This window comes from Polypterus senegalus, chromosome 18 (genome assembly GCF_016835505.1).
Source record: "Polypterus senegalus isolate Bchr_013 chromosome 18, ASM1683550v1, whole genome shotgun sequence".
Lineage (NCBI taxonomy): Eukaryota > Metazoa > Chordata > Cladistia > Polypteriformes > Polypteridae > Polypterus > Polypterus senegalus.
In genome coordinates this window covers 8,138,407-8,160,158 of record NC_053171.1, presented here as the reverse complement: position 1 = coordinate 8,160,158, position 21,752 = coordinate 8,138,407, and the positions used below count along the sequence as shown (strand labels likewise).

Genomic DNA, 21,752 nt, shown 5'->3' with positions numbered 1-21,752 from the left:
GATGTGGTGACTTTGGATTATAATCGCCAGAGGTTATTTAAATGTGCAGCCTGAGAACTACTAGAGCTTCCTTAATCCCTCTAAAAATATTTATGTCTCCACATAGGACAATAATTCTTAAAACCTGAAGTATAGACACGGAACATTTAGTGGGGATAAAGTATATTAAATGTTATATTCTAAGTTGCTTTATAAGATATCTTGTGATTGTGTGCTTTATACATGGTGCTGCTGTTTGAAATGAAGATTCAGTCTTTTTATGATGGATATCTATATAAGAATTATTCACTCTCTCCTTGTCCGTCACAACAGATTATTAACATGTAATCTAGTTTTTTCTTTTCTATTTTTGTTTCCTGTAGTCAAATGCCTAAATAGACAAACGTTTAAAAAAGGAAATGTTCTTTTTTGCCTCCTAGTGCCTGGATGTTAACTTATTTTTTCACCGTATGCGGTGATGGCAGATCTTCATTGTCAGGTAACTGAAGCAGAGTCAGGTTAAATAATAAAAGCTGTTGGTACGACGAAACAGACTCCGATTGTTACATACGAGGGTAAATGAAAAAGAACGGGCAATTTGAAAATTACCCGGTAACTGCAATGCATAGAAGCTGACGCAATACAACACATTGGCAGTAGCTTACGGGTAGCGTAGCACTCTGCTGTTTCTGTAGTTGAAACCACGGTCAGATGAACATTAACACTTTGTTGTGGCATTGCGCCATTGTTGAACAACGTGCCATAGTGGAATTTCTTTGGGCAGAGGGAGGGAAACCTGCTGAAATTCACTGAAGGCTGTTGGCTTGTGCAGAGTATTTATATATTGTGGTCACTGCAAGTATCTTATCGTGTCCACTCTATGGTATGCTGGGAAAACTTGTAGAAAGATTATTCTCCAGATTTGTAACAGTCGTCGGGATATTGTTGTGCCCTTAATTTTGCAGTTAAGTGTTACTTAGCTTGTTCGATTTTTGCATATGAGGGTAAATCAAAAAGAACGGGCAATTTGAAAATTACCCGGTAACTGCAATGCATAGAAGCTGACGCAATACTACACATTGGCAGTAGCTTATTGGTAGCGTAGCACTCTGCTGTTTCTGTAGTTGAAGCCACGGTCAGATGAACATTAACACTTTGTTGTGGCATTGCGCCATTGTTGAACAACGTGCCATAGTGGAATTTCTTTGGGCAGAGGGAGGGAAACCTGCTGAAATTCGCTGAAGGCAGTTGGCTTGTGCAGATCAGTAAGCTGTTTGTGTGCCCTTCTTCTTTTACGGTTCTCCAAGTCATCATGAACAATGGCACGTGCAGATCCATGGCTGACATCTAAATGTGCAGAAAACATCAGACAATGTAATCCTTTGATCGTGTCTGATGAAGGCATTCTCCATGTTGATGTGGGCGTGTGTGCGCATGATGTTGACGGTCAACCAGCTTGAGCTTTGTAGATTGCACTTGTTCTTCCCACTTTAAACCTTTCTACCCAGACATAAACTTTTTGTTGAGTCCCGCTGTTTTCAGTTCCATACTGAGCCAACATTCTCGAGTGAATTTCCGCAGGTTTCCACTCCCTCTGCACAAAGAAATCCGCAGCGGAGCGGAGCGTCCATGCTCATTTGACCTTGGCTTTAACTACTCTGACGGCAGAGAGCCATGCCGTGCTTGTTCAAACTACCCACCAGCCACTACGAGTGTATTGTATTGTGTCACCTTCTATCCATGGCAGCTACCATGTAATTTTCAAATTGCCTTTATTTTTTGATTTACATATATGTGAGGGTAACAGGAGAAATTCTAAACCAGTACTGGCATTTTTAAAACTGATGCGTGTTTTTGAAGACCTTGAGCTCTTCCTACATTTTTTTTCTTAAGAATTCAGTTTAGTTTTGGTTCAAGTGAGACTGATAATTTCTATTAATTGGATCTCATTTTTAATACCAGATGGGTGCCCCTTTTAAGACGTATACTAAAAAGCAAAATGATGACATGAATGTGGCACAGTGCACATGTAAGCGTGTCGGGCTAGCTCAGTGTGTGTGTGTGCGCGTGCGCGCCTGCCTCGTGGTCTGTTGTAAATCTAACTAATGATCTCGGCCCATCATCACATGAATATACTGTGCCAGTTGTCCTGCATGCTTTGTTGATGTGTTTGATGAACATACAGAGGGTAAAAAAAAGGATCCTCTGGCACAATCAGCAGCCTCTTCTCAGAGGTTTTTCAGGCAGAAATTGAGATCCTATTCTTGGTGTGTTATACCGTATATTACTTCACATTAAAAAAGACCGTATACTCTCGCAATGTGCCCAAGTATCTTTTCTGTTTCAAGTGTTTATATTCGTAAATTGTGAAACGTACCAGTTCAAATGTTTGTATCTGAGGATTCTGAAGTAATCTTATTTCTAAGCATGAGATTAATGAAGGAGTTCAGGAGCAGCCGCACCACAGGCACTTCAGAATAGGTAATCCACTTGAAGCTAAGCGTGTTTGGGAACGGCCAGTACTTGGATGGTAGACCATCTAGGAAAGGCTTGAGTTACTGCTGGTAGAGGTGTTGGTGAGGCCATCTGGAGCAGTTACACCATGGTCTGTGTGTGGATCCTGATGTCCTAGTGCAGTGACGGGGACACTGCTGTAAAATGTTGCCTTCTTACAGATGAGACATAAAATGGAGATCCTGACTCCATCTGCAGTCATAAAAGATCCCTGGGTATCCTTCGCACAGAGTAGGGTCCCTCTGTCCTGGCTATATTGCCCATCATAGCTTCATCCATTCTGGCCCCCGGTTATCTCTTCTCTTTTGCACCTTCATTACTTAAATGCTAACGTGTGGCGAGTGTGCTAGTGCAAAATGGCTGCTGTTGCTTCACACAGGTGGTGGTTGAAGTGGCTCCCCATTCTATGTAAAGTACTTGAAGTAGTGACAAAAACGTTCATAGAAATGTGGTTATTATTATTATTATGTGTTTTTATCAGAAGAAACATTTTGGTATAGCTTCTTATGTTTTGTGTTTGCATACATAACTAGTTTTTCATTACCTTAGCACATCTCAGAATATCCATACATCCATTATCCAACCCGCTATATGCTAACTACAGGGTCACGGGGGTCTGCTGGAGCCAATCACAGCCAACTCACGGGGCGCAAAGCAGGGCACACACACACACGCGTGCACACACACACACGGGACAATTTGGAATCGCCAATGCACCTCACCTGCATGCCTTTGGACTGTGGGAGGAAACCCACGCAGACACGGGGAGAACACGCAAACCCCACGCAGGGAGGACCCGGGAAGCGAACCCAGACGGGTCTCCTAACTGCGAGGCAGCAGCGCTACGGCCCCATCTCAGAATATTCTTCTGCGAATTTTGTCAGCTTTGTCTTTGCATTAGCTAAAGTATTAGATGTTTAATGTTCTAAATCATCCACAGGAACGTCCATGTTGTTCATTCTAAGGGCAATATGTTTTTGTTGTTTGTTATTGTGATATCATAATTACTGACCAAGCAATTGGTTTTATTTTCATTTAAATTCCATTGTGATCCATTTTATTTTAGTCTGCATGTTCGCTCACTCAGTATGACCCTTTCCATGCATTGTTTGTGCTTCTCCTAGCTGTATGCTCTTACTGAGCCGACTTGTCCTCTAATCGTACACTGTTACAGACTGCCTTTGTATTTGTCAGATGATCTGATGTATTAAAAATGGTTATTTGAATGCTGTGACAAATATTTTTTTTTATCACTTTCTAGTTAGGGGCGGCACGGTGGCGCAGTGGTAGCGCTGCTGCCTCGCAGTTAGGAGACCCCGGTTCGCTTCGGGTCCTCCCTGCGTGGAGTTGCATGTTCTCCCGTGTCTGCGTGGGTTTCCTCCGGGCGCTCCGGTTTCCTCCCACAATCCAAAGACATGCAGGTTAGGTGGATTGGCGACTCTAAATTGGCCCTAGTGTGTGCTTGGTGTGTGGGTGTGTTTGTGTGTGTCCTGCGGTGGGTTGGCACCCTGCCCAGGATTGGTTCCTGCCTTGTGCCCTGTGTTGGCTGGGATTGGCTCCAGCAGACCCCCGTGACCCTGTATTCGGATTCAGCGGGTTGGAAAATGGATGGATGGACTTTCTAGTTAGGCTAGATTAGAAGCCAAACTAATCTGAGAAATCCAGAAAGGAGAAGAGGAAATGTATACAAGAGAAGACAAAGCACCATGAGAGTTTACAGGGTCATGTTGTTAAACATTTTCATACACATTGTTCTGTATGTACTGTATACATCTTGGCCAACCAAAGAAATCAAATTATTTATGAATAATACTTGAAGGCAATCTGACCTAGTAGCTAAGGCATTGGACTTTAACCTTCAAGGTTGTTTGTTCAGTTTCCTTGTCTTACTGGCTGACTCTGAACAAGTCACTTACCCAGCTTTTGCTCCATTTAAATGGGAAACAAATTTAACAGATGCACTCCAGCCCTGTACACATAAAGCTCCGAGGCATAGTGTGTATCGTAAAAAGTATGACAGACAAAATACAGGTGTAGAATAGAAATGAGTTCATGTTGAGAAAATTTACGGCATGTTCCTTTTTGTGTGAGCATTCAAATTTTGGATGCTTTCTGTGCAATGTTTATTTCGCATTTAAGAAAAGAGTCTGGCACTCCATAAAGCTTATAAAAAATGTTTACAGCATGAAAGTGGTGTTGTCGTGAGCTTGACTGATTGCTTTTCTCTTTCTCTGAAACTTATTTTCTTATGTCGTCTGCTGCTGGCTGGCCAGCTCAGAATCCAAAGTAATTTAAAGATGATGTTGCATGACTGGAGCTGCATAATTGCTTGACCATTCAAGAAATGTTATTTAAGGTAAAAGAGTTCAAACTCTTTATGATCTTTTTAGGTAAGTGTGAATCAAAGTGGCCTACAAAACTTCAAGTGAACTTTTTACTCCTATTGTGTTTAAGATAAGCACTGTAACTGCTTTTTTAATTGACTGCACTGTGGTAAAGATTCAAATTCTTTTGTTTTAAACTAAGGTGGCTTTTCGGAGTGTTAATAGTAATATAAATAATACTTTTATATAGCGCTTTTTTCACAAATGAAAGCATTTTTACACAGTGAGTGGGGAGCCACTTCAACCACCATTAATGTGCTGCATCCAACTGGGTGATGCTACGGCAGACATTTTTGTGCCAGTACGCTTGGCACACATTCAGGTGGTGAAGGGGAAAGTTAGTAGGGCCACCTATGGAATCCGTTTTATTTATTTTTTTGTTTTATTTTAATTTTTCAACATTTTATTTTTAGATTTTTACATTTTTTTTTACACTGTAAGAAAGTAGTAATAGCTACAACAAAACAAACAATTATGAAATGTCACTTTACATTCCTTTTAATGAAACCGCACACTAGCACAACTGAACCTTATTTTGCAGTTCCATTCATCAGATCCTCCATGACACTGTATGCCGAGACTGCAGTAGGACGGTGAGCGCTATACCAGAATTGTAAGAGCTCTTACTAGTTTGATGCAGCCTTCTGAGATGAAGGTGAACTTCACTTTTAGAAAATAGAAAGTGAGACCCGCTTTTAGGGGCTCGTTGCATCTGAGGAGACGCCTGCTTTTCTGCCCAAGGTTTGTAGGTGCCGAGTTTATAACAGAAGAGTCAAATGTGGACCTCGCGTGCCTCATCACCGCGAGGCGAAACATTTATGAAATCCCGAAACTTCGTTGTTAATTTTGAAAAGGGAACTCGTTAACAACCAGCGCCGTTCACTCATAACATTTTTCTGTGGGAAAGATGGCTTACCGGTTATAATTTAATCAGTTAAGTGATTCACAGTAAATACATCATGTACAATTAGTACTGCCTACATAAAAGAATTACCATACAGCCACATGTTTTCTGACCCATCACTATGATGAGAGCTGTGTGCTTCCGGCTATCGGTGGTTTCATCAACTACAACATCAATTTTCTTGCCGCAAACTTTTCGAAGAATGGCGTCCATATGTTGTTGAAAGACACGGGGCAAGTGAGTCTGACGAGGACTGCTGTCATTTTCTGGCAGCGCACCTCCTTGATTACAATGCTTAATAAAGAAAGGACGCATCTTCGTCATTTTTTTGAATGGTTATGTCTGACTCGCATGGACACAAACTTGTTTCTCTTGTTGTTACCTGAAGGGGGAACACTTTTTGATCTTAATTTCTCCTTGTTTTTGAGATGGGTTTTAGATTTGACGTGGTGCAGCCTTATCATGCCATATCAGTCTGAGGACTACTAGAGCCTTCTAAAAAATATTTATATCTCCACATAGGACAATAATTCTTAAAACCTTGTAATTTGCATGCTTTATACATGGTGCTGCTGTTTGAAATGAAGATTCAGTCTTTTTTTTATGATGGATATCTTTATAAGAATTATTCACTCTCTCCTTGTCCGTCACAACAGATTATTAACATGTAATCTATCTTTTTCTTTTCTATTTTTGTTTCCTGTAGTCAAATACCTAAATAGACAAACGTTTAAAAAAGGAAATGTTCTTTTTGCCCCACAGTGCCTGGATGTTAGCTTACCTTTTCACCGTATGGGGTGATGGCAGATCTTCATTGTCAGATAACTGAAGAAGAGTCAGGTTAAATAATAAAAGCTGTTTGTACGACGAAACAGACTCCGATTGTTACATACGAGGGTAAATGAAAAAGAACGGGCAATTTGAAAATTACCCGGTAACTGCAATGCATAGAAGCTGACGCAATACAACACATTGGCAGTAGCTTACGGGTAGCGTAGCACTCTGCTGTTTCTGTAGTTGAAGCCACGGTCAGATGAACATTAACACTTTGCTGTGGTATTGCGCCATTGTTGAACAACGTGCCATAGTGGAATTTCTTTGGGCAGAGGGAGGGAAACCTGCTGAAATTCACTGAAGGCTGTTGGCTTGTGCAGAGTATTTATATATTGTGGTCATTGCAAGTATCTTATCGTGTCCACTCTGTGGCATGCTGGGAAAACTTGTAGAAAGATTATTCTCCAGATTTGTAACAGTCGTCGGGATATTGTTGTGCCCTTAATTTTTCAGTTAAGTGTTACTTGGCTTGTTCGCCGTAGTTAGGGTATCTGGTACTGCTCACTTTGACTATTTCTGTCTCGTGCAGCTGGGTAATTTGCATGCCTTTAACGAGAAAATATACAGGAAACACACGCACAAACAGTAAAGGCACGAGTGGATTTCTACTAAGAGTTGCGTTCACTTGAAAAGCAACAAACTACAAAATAGTATCTGAATGACAGAACTACAGATCATTCAGTCGTTTAATTTATTGGAAAGTTTTGTAACAGTCATCCCTTCAGTCTCTGAATTCCGCACATTTCCGTTTTGAAATCTAATATCCACTTTTAAGCGTTGATTCCGTCCGTGTTTTCCGCATCGCCAAAATCATAGGGGCCCCTAAGTTAGCCAGTAAGAGATAAGGCATGATTAGGGGGCCAGAATGCCCAAGCCGTTGTCAATTTAGCCAGCACATTGGGATACACCCTTCTCTTTATGAAAGCTGCAGAGTAATCTTTAATGATGGCAGGGAGTCAGGACTTCTGTTTTACGGCGCCATTTTTACAGCACGGTGTCCCTGTCACTGCACTTGGGGGCATTGGGATCCGCACACTGACCACGGGTTAAGTGAGCGCTGTTGGCCTCGTCAACACCTCTTCCATCTGTTAGTCCTGGTCAGTAGATTGAAACCAAGTGGGACATCTATGCATTGTCTGCTCTCTGTTTTGTTTACACTGCCGTATTTCAGAAAATTCATTGATTTACTCGAGAAATCATGCCGGTTGCCTCTCGTATGTGGATCTAACGCTGACCTGGGAAGGCCTTTCAGTGAGACTTTGGTATTACCGTGATTACCCGTTAATTTAACCTGTATTGTCACACTTGTGACATGACTGTACTCCATGCACAGCTGCTATTTTGGCGGATGCTACATGTTTAATTTTAAGCATCTTTTGTTTTGTACGTTCAGATTTGCATCATTGTTGCGCTTGACCATAGACAAGGTTACAAGCACTTGTTTAAATTTGGGCTAAAGGCAATGCTCAGTGTGGTTTGGAAAGCTTTGATCCATCTATATATATAATTCACTAAGGCAAGACACCAATGGAAAGCACGCTGGAAGGGGCGTGGATTCACTAAGCCGCCGACAAGTAACACACCTATGGCGCACGCAGGAAGGAGCCATGCCCACCAACTCCAAGACCATTGGATATGACGACAACTCGTAGAGCCACGGCCACCAACTCAGACGCACCGACACAGAAAAAACGGCGTCATTTATATTCGTCTGTCGTAGAGGCCACATGCACCTCCGAGCCACGTTGACTGTTCATAGAGGCATGTTTTTCGCGGAGGTGAGTCGCCATATGCCGCGTGTAAAACGGTTTGCGAGGGGTATCCCATGGGATCCTTAAAACAATCCTTTACAACTTAGGTTAAAACACAATGAAGTAAGCAGTCTTTTTAAAAACCGAGTTTTCGGTTACGACGCACGGCTGCGTGCACCATAGCAAACTGTTTTACGTGCTACATACAGCAATTCGCGCTACTACCGTGGTCGGGTGTCTTGGTGGATTATATATAGAAAAGCAGCCAAAACCGCACAGAGCAATGAAAAGTCTACGTGAGTCACGGGTGCATGTGGACACTGCAAAGACAACGACGACGACTCAAGTGACGAGTTGGAGGTGTGGCCACATGAGCAGGCAGGGGCGCGATGGCGGTCCGACAGTTTTCAGTCATGGACGATCGTGTGTTGGTTCGTTCCGTGCATTGTTACAATGTTGCTTTTCTTGCTGATTTATTACATGACCGATTTTTCAAATGTTCATTTTCTCCCTGTGCTTCAAAATCATTACAAAGCCGGCCTGATTATGCGGCGTATGGTACGCCGCGGGTTGGCTAGTAACGAGATATCAAACCAGTAGATCTTAAAGAATCTGAAAGAAACGGGCATCCTACACCATATATAACCATTCTGAGAAAGACCAAATAAAACTAGGAGGATAGTATAAAAATCACTAAAATAACAATTACTTTAGCAATAAATTTACCACCAACCTTTTTTTCTCCAGCTTTTGGAGTTTTTTTTGTTTTTTTCTGTCCACCCTGGCCATCGGACCTTACTTATTCTATGTTAATTAATGTTGACTTATGTTTATTTTTTATTGTGTCTTCTATTTTTCTATTGTTCATTTTGTAAAGCACTTTGAGCTACATTTATTTGTATGAAAATGTGCTATATAAATAAATGTTGATTGATTGAACCTTCGTGGGATTAAATCCATAAATATCCATCACTTAGTTTTGATGAAGTTCTTGTTTGTAAAGGGGAAAACATGGGATCAGATCTTTTACCTCTGGCATTTTCCTTGTGGATTTTGCTGAAAAGAACAAAAAAGAGATGTTTATTAAATCGGGGAGGCCTGCGCAGAATTGGACAGTCCTTGTAGCGCGGATGCTGACTTGTCTTTCCTGCTGACACAACACCATACTACTGCTGTGTTCTAGTTCCCTCCAAGGTCAAAGGTTGGAAGGCTTTAGTCTTATGCCTTACTTATGATAACATAATGCTGTGAAAAACATTTTAATCCAGTTTAGGGTCACAGCTGGGTGGAGCCGATCCTAGAAAAAGTGGTCACAAGGCAGAATCCCACTCTGGATATGTTTTTCAGGACACACAGTCACACGGGGGCCATTATTGAATCATCAATTTAGCGTGCATGTGTTTTGGAAGGTGGTGGAAAAGCAGAAGTACTTGGGGAAGAACTCGCTGTGATGAAGGTGAAACATGCAGACGGGCACGGAGTTTATTAGACAAAGGCGCTATATCCACTCTGTTGTCGCAATGCTTTTTTTTTTTTGTTTTTATCATACTAGCTATTCCTATTTATGTATGCCTTTAGAATGAATTATTGAATCATTGCTCAGTTTTAGAGTAGTGCTTGTTTATTAACATCCAGGATGCAACAAGTTACTAAAATGTTTTGATTAGATATTTAACTGAAGGGGGAATGTGACATTTATACCGTATTGTTTAGGGGCGTAATAACCAGTTTAATTTAAAGTGAATATTTCTTTAAGAAAAACGTGCGATCCCGGTTGCTGGACATTCAAAATCACATACAGAAGTCATGTTTTTTTTTTTCCCCAATCATGAAATATTGCAGTATAGGATTCTTCAGTTGTGTCACTTATTTCTAGTAGCTTGTTTAAGCTTTGTGAAGTACATAATATGATCACATTTTTTTATCGAGGAATCCTTCACAAGATGAGATTCATTCAAGACTGTGTATTTGTGTAACAGACTTTTAAAATTGTTCTGAGTTGTGCTTGCAGCCTTGTCTTTTCACACCTCTTCTTTTTTTTTTTTCCTTCCCAGCCCAGGGCAGTGAATGTTGATCTTCAGACAGATGCAACTCTTCAAGTTGACATTTCAGATGCGTTGAGTGAAAGGGACAAAGTTAAATTTACCGTTCACACAAAGGTTAGTTTTCTGTCATTCGTGTTTTGAATCTTGTACTTTATGGGTAGTATTATTATTTTTTTGTAACTTCCCTTCATATACCTTGAGGTGTGTGTGTGTGTGTATATGTATGTCTATAGAAATTGCATTGATAAAATCAAAATTTCAAAATCCCAACACTAAGGTTCCAAAAATGTCTTGTTTATTTTATTATATCTGCTGCCCCAATTGGAAAACCAAAAGAAGCAACCAATTGTATCGCAAATGTTGTAAGTCACCTTGGATATGGGCATCCGCCAAATACGAAAATGTAATGTACTTTATGATGCTAAGATGTGAAAGTAAAGGCACAAAGACTATAGTGCAAGACTCATCTTTAAAGGGACAACACAATTCCAAGTTGAATAGGTTTGCTCCGAGGAATTTAATTTCAGTGGCTGTCTCAGAGAAGTAAGACAAAGTCGATTCTTACAGGCTGACAAAATGGCCCTGGCTGTTGTACTGTAATAACAAAATGGTGTTCCCCGTGTGAAGCTCAACATAAAGGAAGGAATGTCAGCCTTTATATTAATAGTGGAATGGTAATAAAACAGTTTTCTCAGTTTGTTCTTCTTGTATGTTGTTAATCCCCTTTTACCATTGGTTCTCTTTTATTGTTCAGACTTCTGTGAGGCCTCTTTAAATGTTTATTTTTTTTCACTTAACATGTTGGCAAAAATGCACGTGTTCAGTGTTTCTATTTATTTATTTATTTATAGACAGCTGAGGTAAAAGCTGTGTAATTAGATACTTGGTAGACCTTGGGTGTGACATTAACCCTTAAACTGCCGGGACCAGCTATAGTTGATTCCCAATGCAATTGTGCCAGCACGCTGGAGCCGAGTATATTCAGCAAAGTACATTCGTTGAATGCCGCAACCGGCTAAAGTTGGTTTCCAATGCAATTCGAAGCACGCCGGAGCCGAGTATATTCGGCGACGTACTTTTATTGAACTCCGCAACCAGCTAAAGTCTGTTTCCAGTGCAATTTGGAAGCACGTCAGAGCCGAGTATATTCGACGATGTACTTTCATTGAACTCCACAACCAGCTAAAGTTGTTTCCCAGAGCAATTTGCCAACACGCTGGAGCTGATCAGACCATGCCGTACATTCGTTGAGCAGCCAGCTCATGACCACTGCTGACCCCGGCTGAAATGCAGCTTCACTGTCCCTGGGATTGAGCCGCTGCACTAGACTACCCTGCTGGCATCGGCGCTTACCTCTGTGTGCTTCTGTGCAGCCAGTCGGCTTGGTGATTTACTGAATTTCATCAATGGTGTCAGTTGCACCTTGTACATATCATAATAGATTGTTGCAGTAGTTTTTTTAATAGTTTTTACAGTTCATTGGCAGTGTGTAAAATGATCAGTGTTGCAGTAATATTGTGTGATGCACCTTTGCATGGAAAAAAAAGGTGTTCCATTAAAATTTCACATTTTCTTTGTGAATTGTGACTTTACTTAAAAAGTGCAGCAAAAAAGTATTTGGCGTCCAGGGGTGCATTAACCACCCAAGTATGTGGCAGTTTAAGGGTTAAGTGGCTCCTGAGCCGATGCTGCTCTTGAGTTGTCATTGTGTATAACAAGATTGTTTCACAACTTTGAAAAACATGTTACATCAACATTTATATTGCTACTGTTTATAATCGTCTTGCTCCTTGCATCAGATCAAGTTATAAGTGTCATCTGTCATTTCCCAAAACCCCCCGCATGAAATTGCAGACTTAATTAAGAAGGGACCTTCATCACAAGACACTGACACTCTGCTTTTGACAGACAAAGCAGTAAACAGAGTACATCCAAAACATTGGCTGGGTGTGGTGGCTGGCTGGCTGGCTGGCTGGCAGGCAGCGAGATGAGGAGTTTATAATAAGCAAATGTGGCCTGAGAAATAGTACAGTAATAAAATAACATGCAAGACAAGGGTTTTATTGTAATTCTTAGTTATGTTTGCCTTAAATTCATTCTTTACAAATTCAACAATCCAGGTGACATTTAATGACTATTAGCATTCATTATTAAGAGCAGTATTTCAACATAATGTTATTTTCAATGCTTAATAATAAAGGAATGTTGTTTTTCTTCATTACCTAGAAATTAATTTGTAGTTGGCATATCAGTGCACACTTCCAAGGGTTATGAGGAACCAGCGTCTAATATCCTTTGTTGTTCAAGTTCCCTTTTTACCTTTTTGATATGAAGTTCAGTAGGTTGTTTTTGAAAATTGTAAATGTAGAAAGTGGTAACATGACTACTGGTCATCGGCTTGCTGTTTTAATTGTTCTTTATTTCACTGTTAAATGTGTTCACTACAGTGTGCTTCCAGTAGCTGTACATGATAAATAACTAAATGTGTTTTTGTTTTTCTTTGCGGTTTACCTTTTCTCATAAGGATAGAGTGGCAAGGCAAACTGTGCCAGCTCTTAGCCATAAATGACAGCTTTGGGGATAAGGAACGATTTGGTGTGATTCTGTATTGGTCTGCGTCCAGGTGCCTTCTACTAGTGACACAATTACAAGATGTATGTGTGTTCTTAAAAACTGCGATGCAATTCACTGGGGTCACAAAAGACTGCAACATCAATGGTTGCTCTCCGAGACAGCCGTAGATTATTAAGAAGTGTCACCATCCAGAGGTAATTCCTCTAACAAACAGCCATGACAGGTTACAGGCTGAATATGACAGCAGCACATGGATGTTGAACTGTACATTAATTTAGAACCTAGTAATCCTTTTTTTTTTTTTTTTTTTTTTTGTGCGACTCAAACTGACTAGTAATACAGTATAATTAAAAGTAATATGTTTTTCTGCTGTTAATTGGGTTTTGTGTGGATAGTACTTATAGACTGAGATTGACAACGGTGCCCCAGAGGTGGGACCATCCGGTTTCTTTTTTTTGTTTTCTTGGAGCCATTTGCATAAAACGTGCAGTTTTAAAAAGGAGAGAGGACAGCCAAGAAGAAGAGGGGAAAATCGAATAAAGCAAATCCACATCTGCCTGGGCCATGAGAAGAGGGTCCTGGAACTTCTAAAGACCTGACTGTTAGGCGGAAGTCGGTGATTCTCTTTTGATTTGTGAATTGGGCGTTCCGCTCTTTCCCACGGACTTGGGTGAGCTTCATGAAGACCTGGTTCGTTTGCCTCACCGATCCCTGGCTCCAGTAGGCTTCACCAAACCACGAGTTGGGCTCCCCAGCGACCAGGGCGCACACGCTGGGGCTTTCACGTCCAAAGTCCTGACTCCTGCTGCCTCCGCTGGCCTCATGCGGCAAGCCATCCTCCTTCTCGTCACTCCAGCTCTTCAACATGCTCAGCGTGAGCGACCACTACCGACTGCTCCTCGGGTGCTGGCCATACACCCAGGCTCGCTGCTCAGCTGCAAGTGAGCCTGCGCTCGCTCACTCGTTCCCTCACATACTGGCTTTCTTCTCCCTGCTTCCTGCCACCACCTTCTCCTGTAACCTCTGTCTTTCTTTTCTCTTTTTCTTCATCCTCTACTAGCCGCCTAGTGCTTCTATTTATAGCGGGGATGTGGCAGCTGTGGCAATCAGCAGCTCCCTAGAACAATTACGGATGCGGATGGTTTCTCACCTGCGCACTTGGGCGAGAAACGCCCGCATTACGAATTAACCAGGAACCACTTCAGCCACACACCACCACGCCCCCCTCGCTAACCCATGAGTGCGGCAATTTATTTATTTTAAAAAATATGGCCTTTGACAAGAGCTGTGGACCCACTATACCACAGTTCACCGCAGTCATTTCAGCCGTTCGCGTTGTTAAGAGGGCGCTGAACGCACCCCAAAGAGATGCAATCGCTCCTCTGGAACCCCCTCTTAAAGGGAAAAGAATGATACTAAACATATTTAAGTAAGTTTTAAAATAAGCCCAATTTAAAGCGTGACATAATATAGTTGCACTAAATCTTTGCAGTTTTAGGCTTAAGATAGATATCTATCTATAGATCGAGATATATATATAGATATTGATATATAGATCTCTCTTTTTCTCTCTCTCTATATAGATATATATATAGATATATATAGATAGATAGATATAATAGTGGATATTGACCACTAACAATTTTTTTTCTCTCGTACTGTAAATGCTCATTCATCAGGTTTAAACTGAACATTTTGAAAAGGTGTTTACGGTGGTGCACTACAGGGTGTGATGTTGGCCTATCCTTTTTATCATCTGCCTTAACTCTTTGAGGGCTGAATATTTTTTTCCAAAAAACATAATTTCTGAAAAGCAATGGTTTCACACAGAATTCAACGTAAAACGTCTGTTGCTGTATGCTGCGGCTGCCAGTTTGCCAAAAATGTGCGGCAGGCTTGCTGCCAGGCTGTCTTCGCGTGGCTGGTGTAGCAGCAGCAGCAGCAGCGGTCACGGTTGCAGTGCATTACAATCTGGTTTCTGCCTCTTATCATTGTTAAGTGGCAGTCGTCCTGGCAAACATTGCTATAGGCGTGTCAGCTACATGAACCTGTTCAGCACCACAATTAGCCTGGGACCAGTCAGTTGAAGCTGGAACCTCACATTCATTTTTGTTCACTCATATCAAAATTGGAGTCTGACAAGTCATAGTCCAGTTCAGAGATAACAGGCAAAACTTCTTTCATGGAGTATTTTGCTTTACCCATTTGCTTTGATCTCTCACCATTATGTCAGTGCCATTTTTGCCGTTGTTTGCGCCTTGCAACTCACATGAGTGCCGGAAATCTCGATTAAACCAATGAAGCTAACTGTCCTCCTAGCAATGAGACACCAACTAAAACATAACGGTTGGTTTTGTCACAGTTTACAGTTGATTACCATCGTCAACTCCTCCTTTTGACAAAAGTCGACATCAGCCCTGAAAGAGTTAAAGTAGGACAGATTAGCGGTAACGATCAACCGTTTCGGTATGGTGAGCAGATTTAGGGTTATTAACTAGAGTTATTTAATTTAATTAGGGTTATTAACAGAGACAAAGTGATCAGAATGATTCCCAAGGGCAGAAATTAAGAAATTGCACTACCAGATGTTTTTTGCCAGCTACCATGAATACAGGTCTTAAAGTTGTATGTGCACATTTACTTTACATTAGTAATGGTTACCCTTGAAGTTCGCTTGGTAATTTAATGTGCAGTCAGTAGAAACATTGCAGTGTGATTGTGTTGACTCAAAAAAATGGTTGTTTTGAGTGTTCTTTTTTTTTAGTTTTTGACTCGTGTTTGTTAATATTACACCCAGGAGTGGAGGACATTTCCACCTTTCAAAAACTTTAAAGTATAAATTATTAGTTTTGTAACAAGGTAAACATTTGATATTCTGCTACAATGTCACAGTGCCCATTCTAAACCTAATTTATCTCTAACACAGTTAAACATTTACAGTTTGAAAAGTTGCTATTTGAATAGATTGCTCACTGCAGAGCGTGACTAAGAGGTTAAGCTTAACACTGTGACATAGCACTCGGGTTAAAGAATAAAAGTTCTGCATCAATCCTGGGCAGTGGGTGAGTTTGAACACTTCTGATTTGTGAATTAATTACAGGTAAAGTGCAAATCAAATATGCTTTGAAGATAAAGTGATTTTGTTGGGTACAAATCTGTTTGCACTCTAGCATGTGATTGTGCGCTGTGGTTTGGTTGAAGTGTGGCGTATGTAGCTGCTTGTGCAGAAACGGCATACAATATGCATTAGGAGGTGGTGACTTAAAGGAGTTTCTTTTCTTGACGTAGTGTTTTTGTGACATTAATTTAAATATATTCCTCTTGTGTTAGTCATATACAGTTTTTTAGTAAACACTGTCAAAAACACGACTGTTTATCTTTTTCAGAGCACACTACCAAATTTTAAACAAAACGAGTTTTCTGTTGTTCGGCAGCATGAGGAATTCATTTGGCTTCATGATTCCTTTGTTGACAATGAAGAATATGCTGGTTATATCGTAAGTATTGCAACAATTTAGGTATTTGCTTTAAAGCAGCACAGTATTTTATTTAAGGGGTTTTCTCTATTAGGCATTTGGTAATTTTTATTCAGTAACTTTTGGTTCTTATGCCAGTACTGGTTTCCTTTTTAAGAACTTCGGTTAACATGTGCCGCTTAAGCAAGACAACATCACAGCACAGTTATTACCAAAACTGTTCACATTATAACATTATACATTTTTATTACTTTTATTGCATAAATAATATAAAAATAAACTTAATAAATCAAAAATGCCAAATTGTGAAAACATTGAGCCATTGATAGAAATATGGCATACTCCGCTGGTTGACAGCATGGTCTTATCCTGGAGCCTACTTATTGTTGCCTTTGTCCACTGACAGATCCCCCCAGCACCACCACGTCCTGATTTTGATGCATCAAGAGAAAAACTGCAAAAACTCGGGGAAGGGGAAGGTTCCATGACCAAGGAAGAGTTTACCAAAATGAAACAAGAACTTGAAGCGTGAGCAGATTACTTCATTAAGATGCTGTTACATTTGTGAAATTGTGCCTTTTGTTGTTCCTTGTTAAATGAACTTTTTCCAGCCTCTCTGCTTTCTTGTTTATGGACATTAGTTACTGCTTTGTTCATTTCTACCTCTGACAGATAAGCAGCCGTATTGTTACGTGTTACTCAGTTTGCCACAGTATTGTAAAACATCCAGTAATTTATTTAGTATGTATTGTTGATAGCTGCTAAATTAATATTGGTTTTACGTACATAAAAAGCATTCAGACAACATTAATTTTGACTATAGTGTGGATTTTCTGCAATTGGATTTTATGGGACAAAAGAAAGTCGATTCCTTTTGAGGGCATGTCAGTTTAGAGCAAAGATTATAAAGTTTGTCAGCTTAACATAGCTTGACTGTCTCCCTTCACCTAACATTTGTAATTAATGTGACAAGATTTAAATAAAGTTAATGTCTGTGATGCTGCTTATTTTTGGAGTGTTAAGAAATAACTACTCACATTTACCATTGAGTAGCTCCCTTCTGTGCCCCCCAAATGGTGTTAAATAATGGATTTTAAATGAACAGAAGGGCTCTACCTTATGCTCTTCACAAATTTTTTTTATTGTATAACCTTATAATACCTGTTTGGTTTTTAAGAAAAATGTTGAATCCCTGCAGGTCTTTCCAAATTGCTCATATTCTAAATTCCTCAAAATTGTATTATTATATGGACCTTCTCGATTGTGTTTTCAGAACTACATGCAGAATGTGGTAAATTTGTGCAGAAGTGCATTGTGTAGCTTAATCATAACTTCTCTATACCACTTGGCATGCTATGTTCATATAACCCAGCTACCTCTTACCTGGCCTAGAATATACTAGAACCCTTTATCATACTGCTTACGTTCAGACCACTAGTGGTATGTGAAATTTGCCACATGTCTACCTATATGTGGATTTGTTATCCAGTGTTTCTGCTAATTGACATGGTATGACCTTGTCTGTAAATTGTATTTTTAAATATTGGATACTGATTTCAAATAAATTAAGTACAGTGGAACCTCGGTTTGTGAGTGTAATTCGTTCCGGAAACGTGCTCGCAGTCCAGAGCACTCGTATATCAAAGTGAATTTCCCCATAAGAAATAATGGAAACTCAGATGATTCATTCCACAACCCAAAACTATTCATATAAAAATGATTAATACAAAATATAAAGTAAAAATACATAAAACAAATTAACCTGCACTTTACCTTTAAAAAGAATCATGGCTGGTGTGAGTAAGTTTCTAAACTCATGTGGGATCCCACCCAACGGGACGACACGCGGAAGAGCGTCCCAAAGCAATCGCAGTCTCCCAGCGCTGTAGCAGTTCGCCGTATAAGCGTATCCAAAAAGATCGCGGACATGCTATAAGCGCCTGCCGTCGATGGGTGATACAAGCTGAATAAAGCTGGTGGTGTTAAAGTACTGAGACTCCGCTTCGTGTTTTGGGGTGCAAGACGAGGACTCGCACAGCACGTGCGCGCGTGTGCACACACACCGTCACAATGCTGTAGTAAACAGTATACGCTCGTACGGATGTTGACTATATGAGTGAGGCACGCAGACTCAGACGGATAATAGGAGACAATAGGAGAGAGAGAGAAACCATCAGCTCAGTTGTGATCACATGACGCTCAGCAGACAAAGTGTATCCATACTGCTCGTATTGCAAGACATCACTCGTTTATCAAGTCAAAATTTATTTAAAAATTTAGCTTGTCTTGCAAGACACCTGTAAACCAAGTTACTCGCAAACCGAGGTTCCACTGTAATTTAAAATGGAGAAGTTCCAGCCATGTAGGCCTTAGCCTTGGTTGTCAGCTTATTTATTTATTTATTTATTTTTTGTTTTAATGTTCCTCACGCCATATTCAGTAGTTTTTATTTGTATAGGACATTTCTACATCAGTTTGCCTAATGAGTCTTAAATTGCAGCCTCTCTAGTATTTGGACGAGTAGCCTCTTCTAAGATGTTTCATGAAAGCCATTTTTCAGTTGTTGAATTAGTTACCCTGCAGCATCACATGACTGAACAATACATCAGCAACAGTGTATGATGTAAATGGAGAGAATAATCTCCTCTTTTTTGATAGTAAACCTTCTAATGTTCATCCTAATCTGTTAACAGACATTTTTTTAAGGTTGCTCAGTCAGATCTAATATTTACTTCATAGCAAGAACTCATTTTTCTTTTCATCTCCATTTGGTCCTTAATTGTATTATTAATGTGTCTATTTTCAGAGAATATTTGGCTATCTTCAAGAAAACAGTTGCTATGCATGAGGTTTTCTTGTGTCGGGTAGCAGCCCATCCCATCCTGAGGAAGGACATCAATTTCCATGTGTTTTTGGAATATAATCAAGATGTGAGTCACTTTATGCATCTTCCATATATGTTGTGTTTATGCACACTGAAAGTGCCAAAAGTATTTTATATTTTGATACCCGTTTTCTGCAATCTTAGGACAATATTGATCCCTTGAGGAAAAGAAACCTGACACTAAACATCCAATGTAAACCCTGAGATTGTTAAATGAGTTGTTGGGAGGGTTACTGTTGGTATAATTTAATTCTGAAGTTATAAATGATGTAGTACTTTCTTACTTTTTCCCACAGCTATTAAAAAATATTGTGATCCTTTAAACTTAATATACTTCATGCTTGTTTACATGTATATTAGAAGGGTTTTGGGAAATTTAATATTTGCTTAAATGTGAATTATAACACTGCAAATTGCTTGCATCAACAATTTTTCACAATGACCTTAAATATAAAAGCTTATCTTGTGTTCAAAAGATATCTTTTAAAAAAAGTTTATATATATATATATATATATATATATATATATATATATATATATATATATATATATATATATATATATATATATATATATATATATATACTGCTCACAAAAAATTAAAGGAACACTTTAAAGAAACACATTAGATACATCAGATCTCAATATGAAGTTGGATATCTATACAAATAACGACAGGACAATGTCTTAGGAACAAAAGGATGCCAAGTCTTTTAATGGAAATAAGTTTTCTGCCTACAGAGGGCTCAATTGTGTAGACACCCTAAAATCAGAGTGAAATGAAGATGTGGCAGGCTAGTCCATTTTTCAAAAACTTAATTTCTGCTACTCAAAATGCTTTTCAGTATCTTGTGTGGCCCCACGAGCTTGTATGCATGCTTGACAACGCCGGGCATGCTCCTAATGAGACGACGGATGGTGTCTTGTGGCATTTCCTCCCAGATCTATATGAGGGCATCCCTGAGCTGTTGTACAGTCTGAGGAGCAACCTGGAGGCGCCTAATGGACCGAAACATAATGTCCCACAGATGTTCTATTGGGTTTAAGTCAGGGGATCGTGAAGGCCATTCAATTGTTTCAATTCCTTCATCCTCCAGGTACTGCCTGCATACTCTTGCCACATGAGGCCGGGCATTGTCGTGCATTAGGAGGAAACCAGGACCTACTGCACCAGCGTAGGGTCTGACAATGGGTTCAAGGATTTCATCTCGATACCTTATGGCAGTCAGAGCACCATTTCCTACGCAGTAGATGTCTGTGCATCCCTCCATGGATATGCCTTCCCAAACCATCACTGTCCCACCACCAAACCTGTCATGTTGAACGACGTTGCAGGCAGCATATTGTTCTCCTTGTCTTCTCCAGACTCTTTCACGTCTGCTCAGGGTGAACCTGCTCTTGTCTGTAAAAAGTACAGGGCGCCAGTGGCGGACTTGCCAATTCTGGTGTTCTTGAGCAAATGCCAGTCGAGCTCCACGGTGCTGGGCAGTGAGCACAGGGCCCACTACAGGACGCCGGGCCCTCAGGCCATCTTCATGAAGTCTGTTCCTGATTGTTTGGGTAGAGACATTCACACCAGTGGCCCTCTGGAGGTCATTCTGTAGGGCACGAGCAGTGCTCAGCCTGTTCCGCCTTGCACAAAGGAGCAGGTATCGGTCCTGCTGATGGGTTGAGGACCTTCTACGGCCCTGTCCAGCTCCGTGAGAATAACAGCCAGTCTCCTGAAATCTCCTCCATGTTCTGGAGATTGTGCTGGGAGACACATTAAACCTTCTTGCTGCAGCAAGTGTGGATGTGCCATCCTGGAGAAGTTGGACAACCTGTGCAACTTCTGTAGGGTTAAGGAATCGCCTCATACTGCCAGTAGAGATAATTACTCAAGCCAAAACTAGCACGAGTGGAAAACCAGCCAAAAAAATCAAGAGGGAGAAACTTGAAATGACCTCCACATGTAAAACCAGTCCTGTTTTGAGGGTTTTCTAATTGTTGCCACTTTAGTGCACCTGTCGTTAAGTCCATGAACACCAATACAGCTGAAAGTGATTAACAATGACCTCCGCAGCTTAACCAACCAGAAAATTATCAGACAGGTTTAATTGATTTCATGCCAGGCCCAATAAAAAAAATTGTTCCTTTAATTTTTAGTGATATATATATATATATATATATATATATATATATACAAACAAACTTTCTTGACTATTTTGTTCTTTATTTCGGCTTATACAATTTCCCCTGGAGCAATTACAGGTTTAAGGGTCTTGCTCAAGGGCCCAACAGAGTAGGATCTCTTTTGGCAGTGAAGGGGATTCGAACCGTCAACCTATTGGATACCAGCGCAGATCCTTAGCCTCAGAGCCACCACTCCGCCTCCTAAACTATGACTATGAAACGATGTCAGGCTTGA

At 40.4% G+C, this 21,752-nt stretch overlaps 1 protein-coding gene across 2 annotated transcripts in view; it reads left to right on the top strand.

The window, feature by feature from the left end:
* snx6 (sorting nexin 6) overlaps positions 1-21,752 on the top strand; it is a 69,904-nt gene that overhangs the window by 19,749 nt on the left and 28,403 nt on the right. For both annotated transcript variants that reach the window (XM_039741130.1, XM_039741129.1), the window contains exons 3-6: positions 10,421-10,525; positions 16,372-16,482; positions 16,868-16,989; positions 19,268-19,391. In XM_039741130.1, the coding sequence (XP_039597064.1) occupies positions 10,421-10,525; positions 16,372-16,482; positions 16,868-16,989; positions 19,268-19,391 (462 nt within the window). The remainder of the gene's footprint in view (positions 1-10,420; positions 10,526-16,371; positions 16,483-16,867; positions 16,990-19,267; positions 19,392-21,752) is intronic.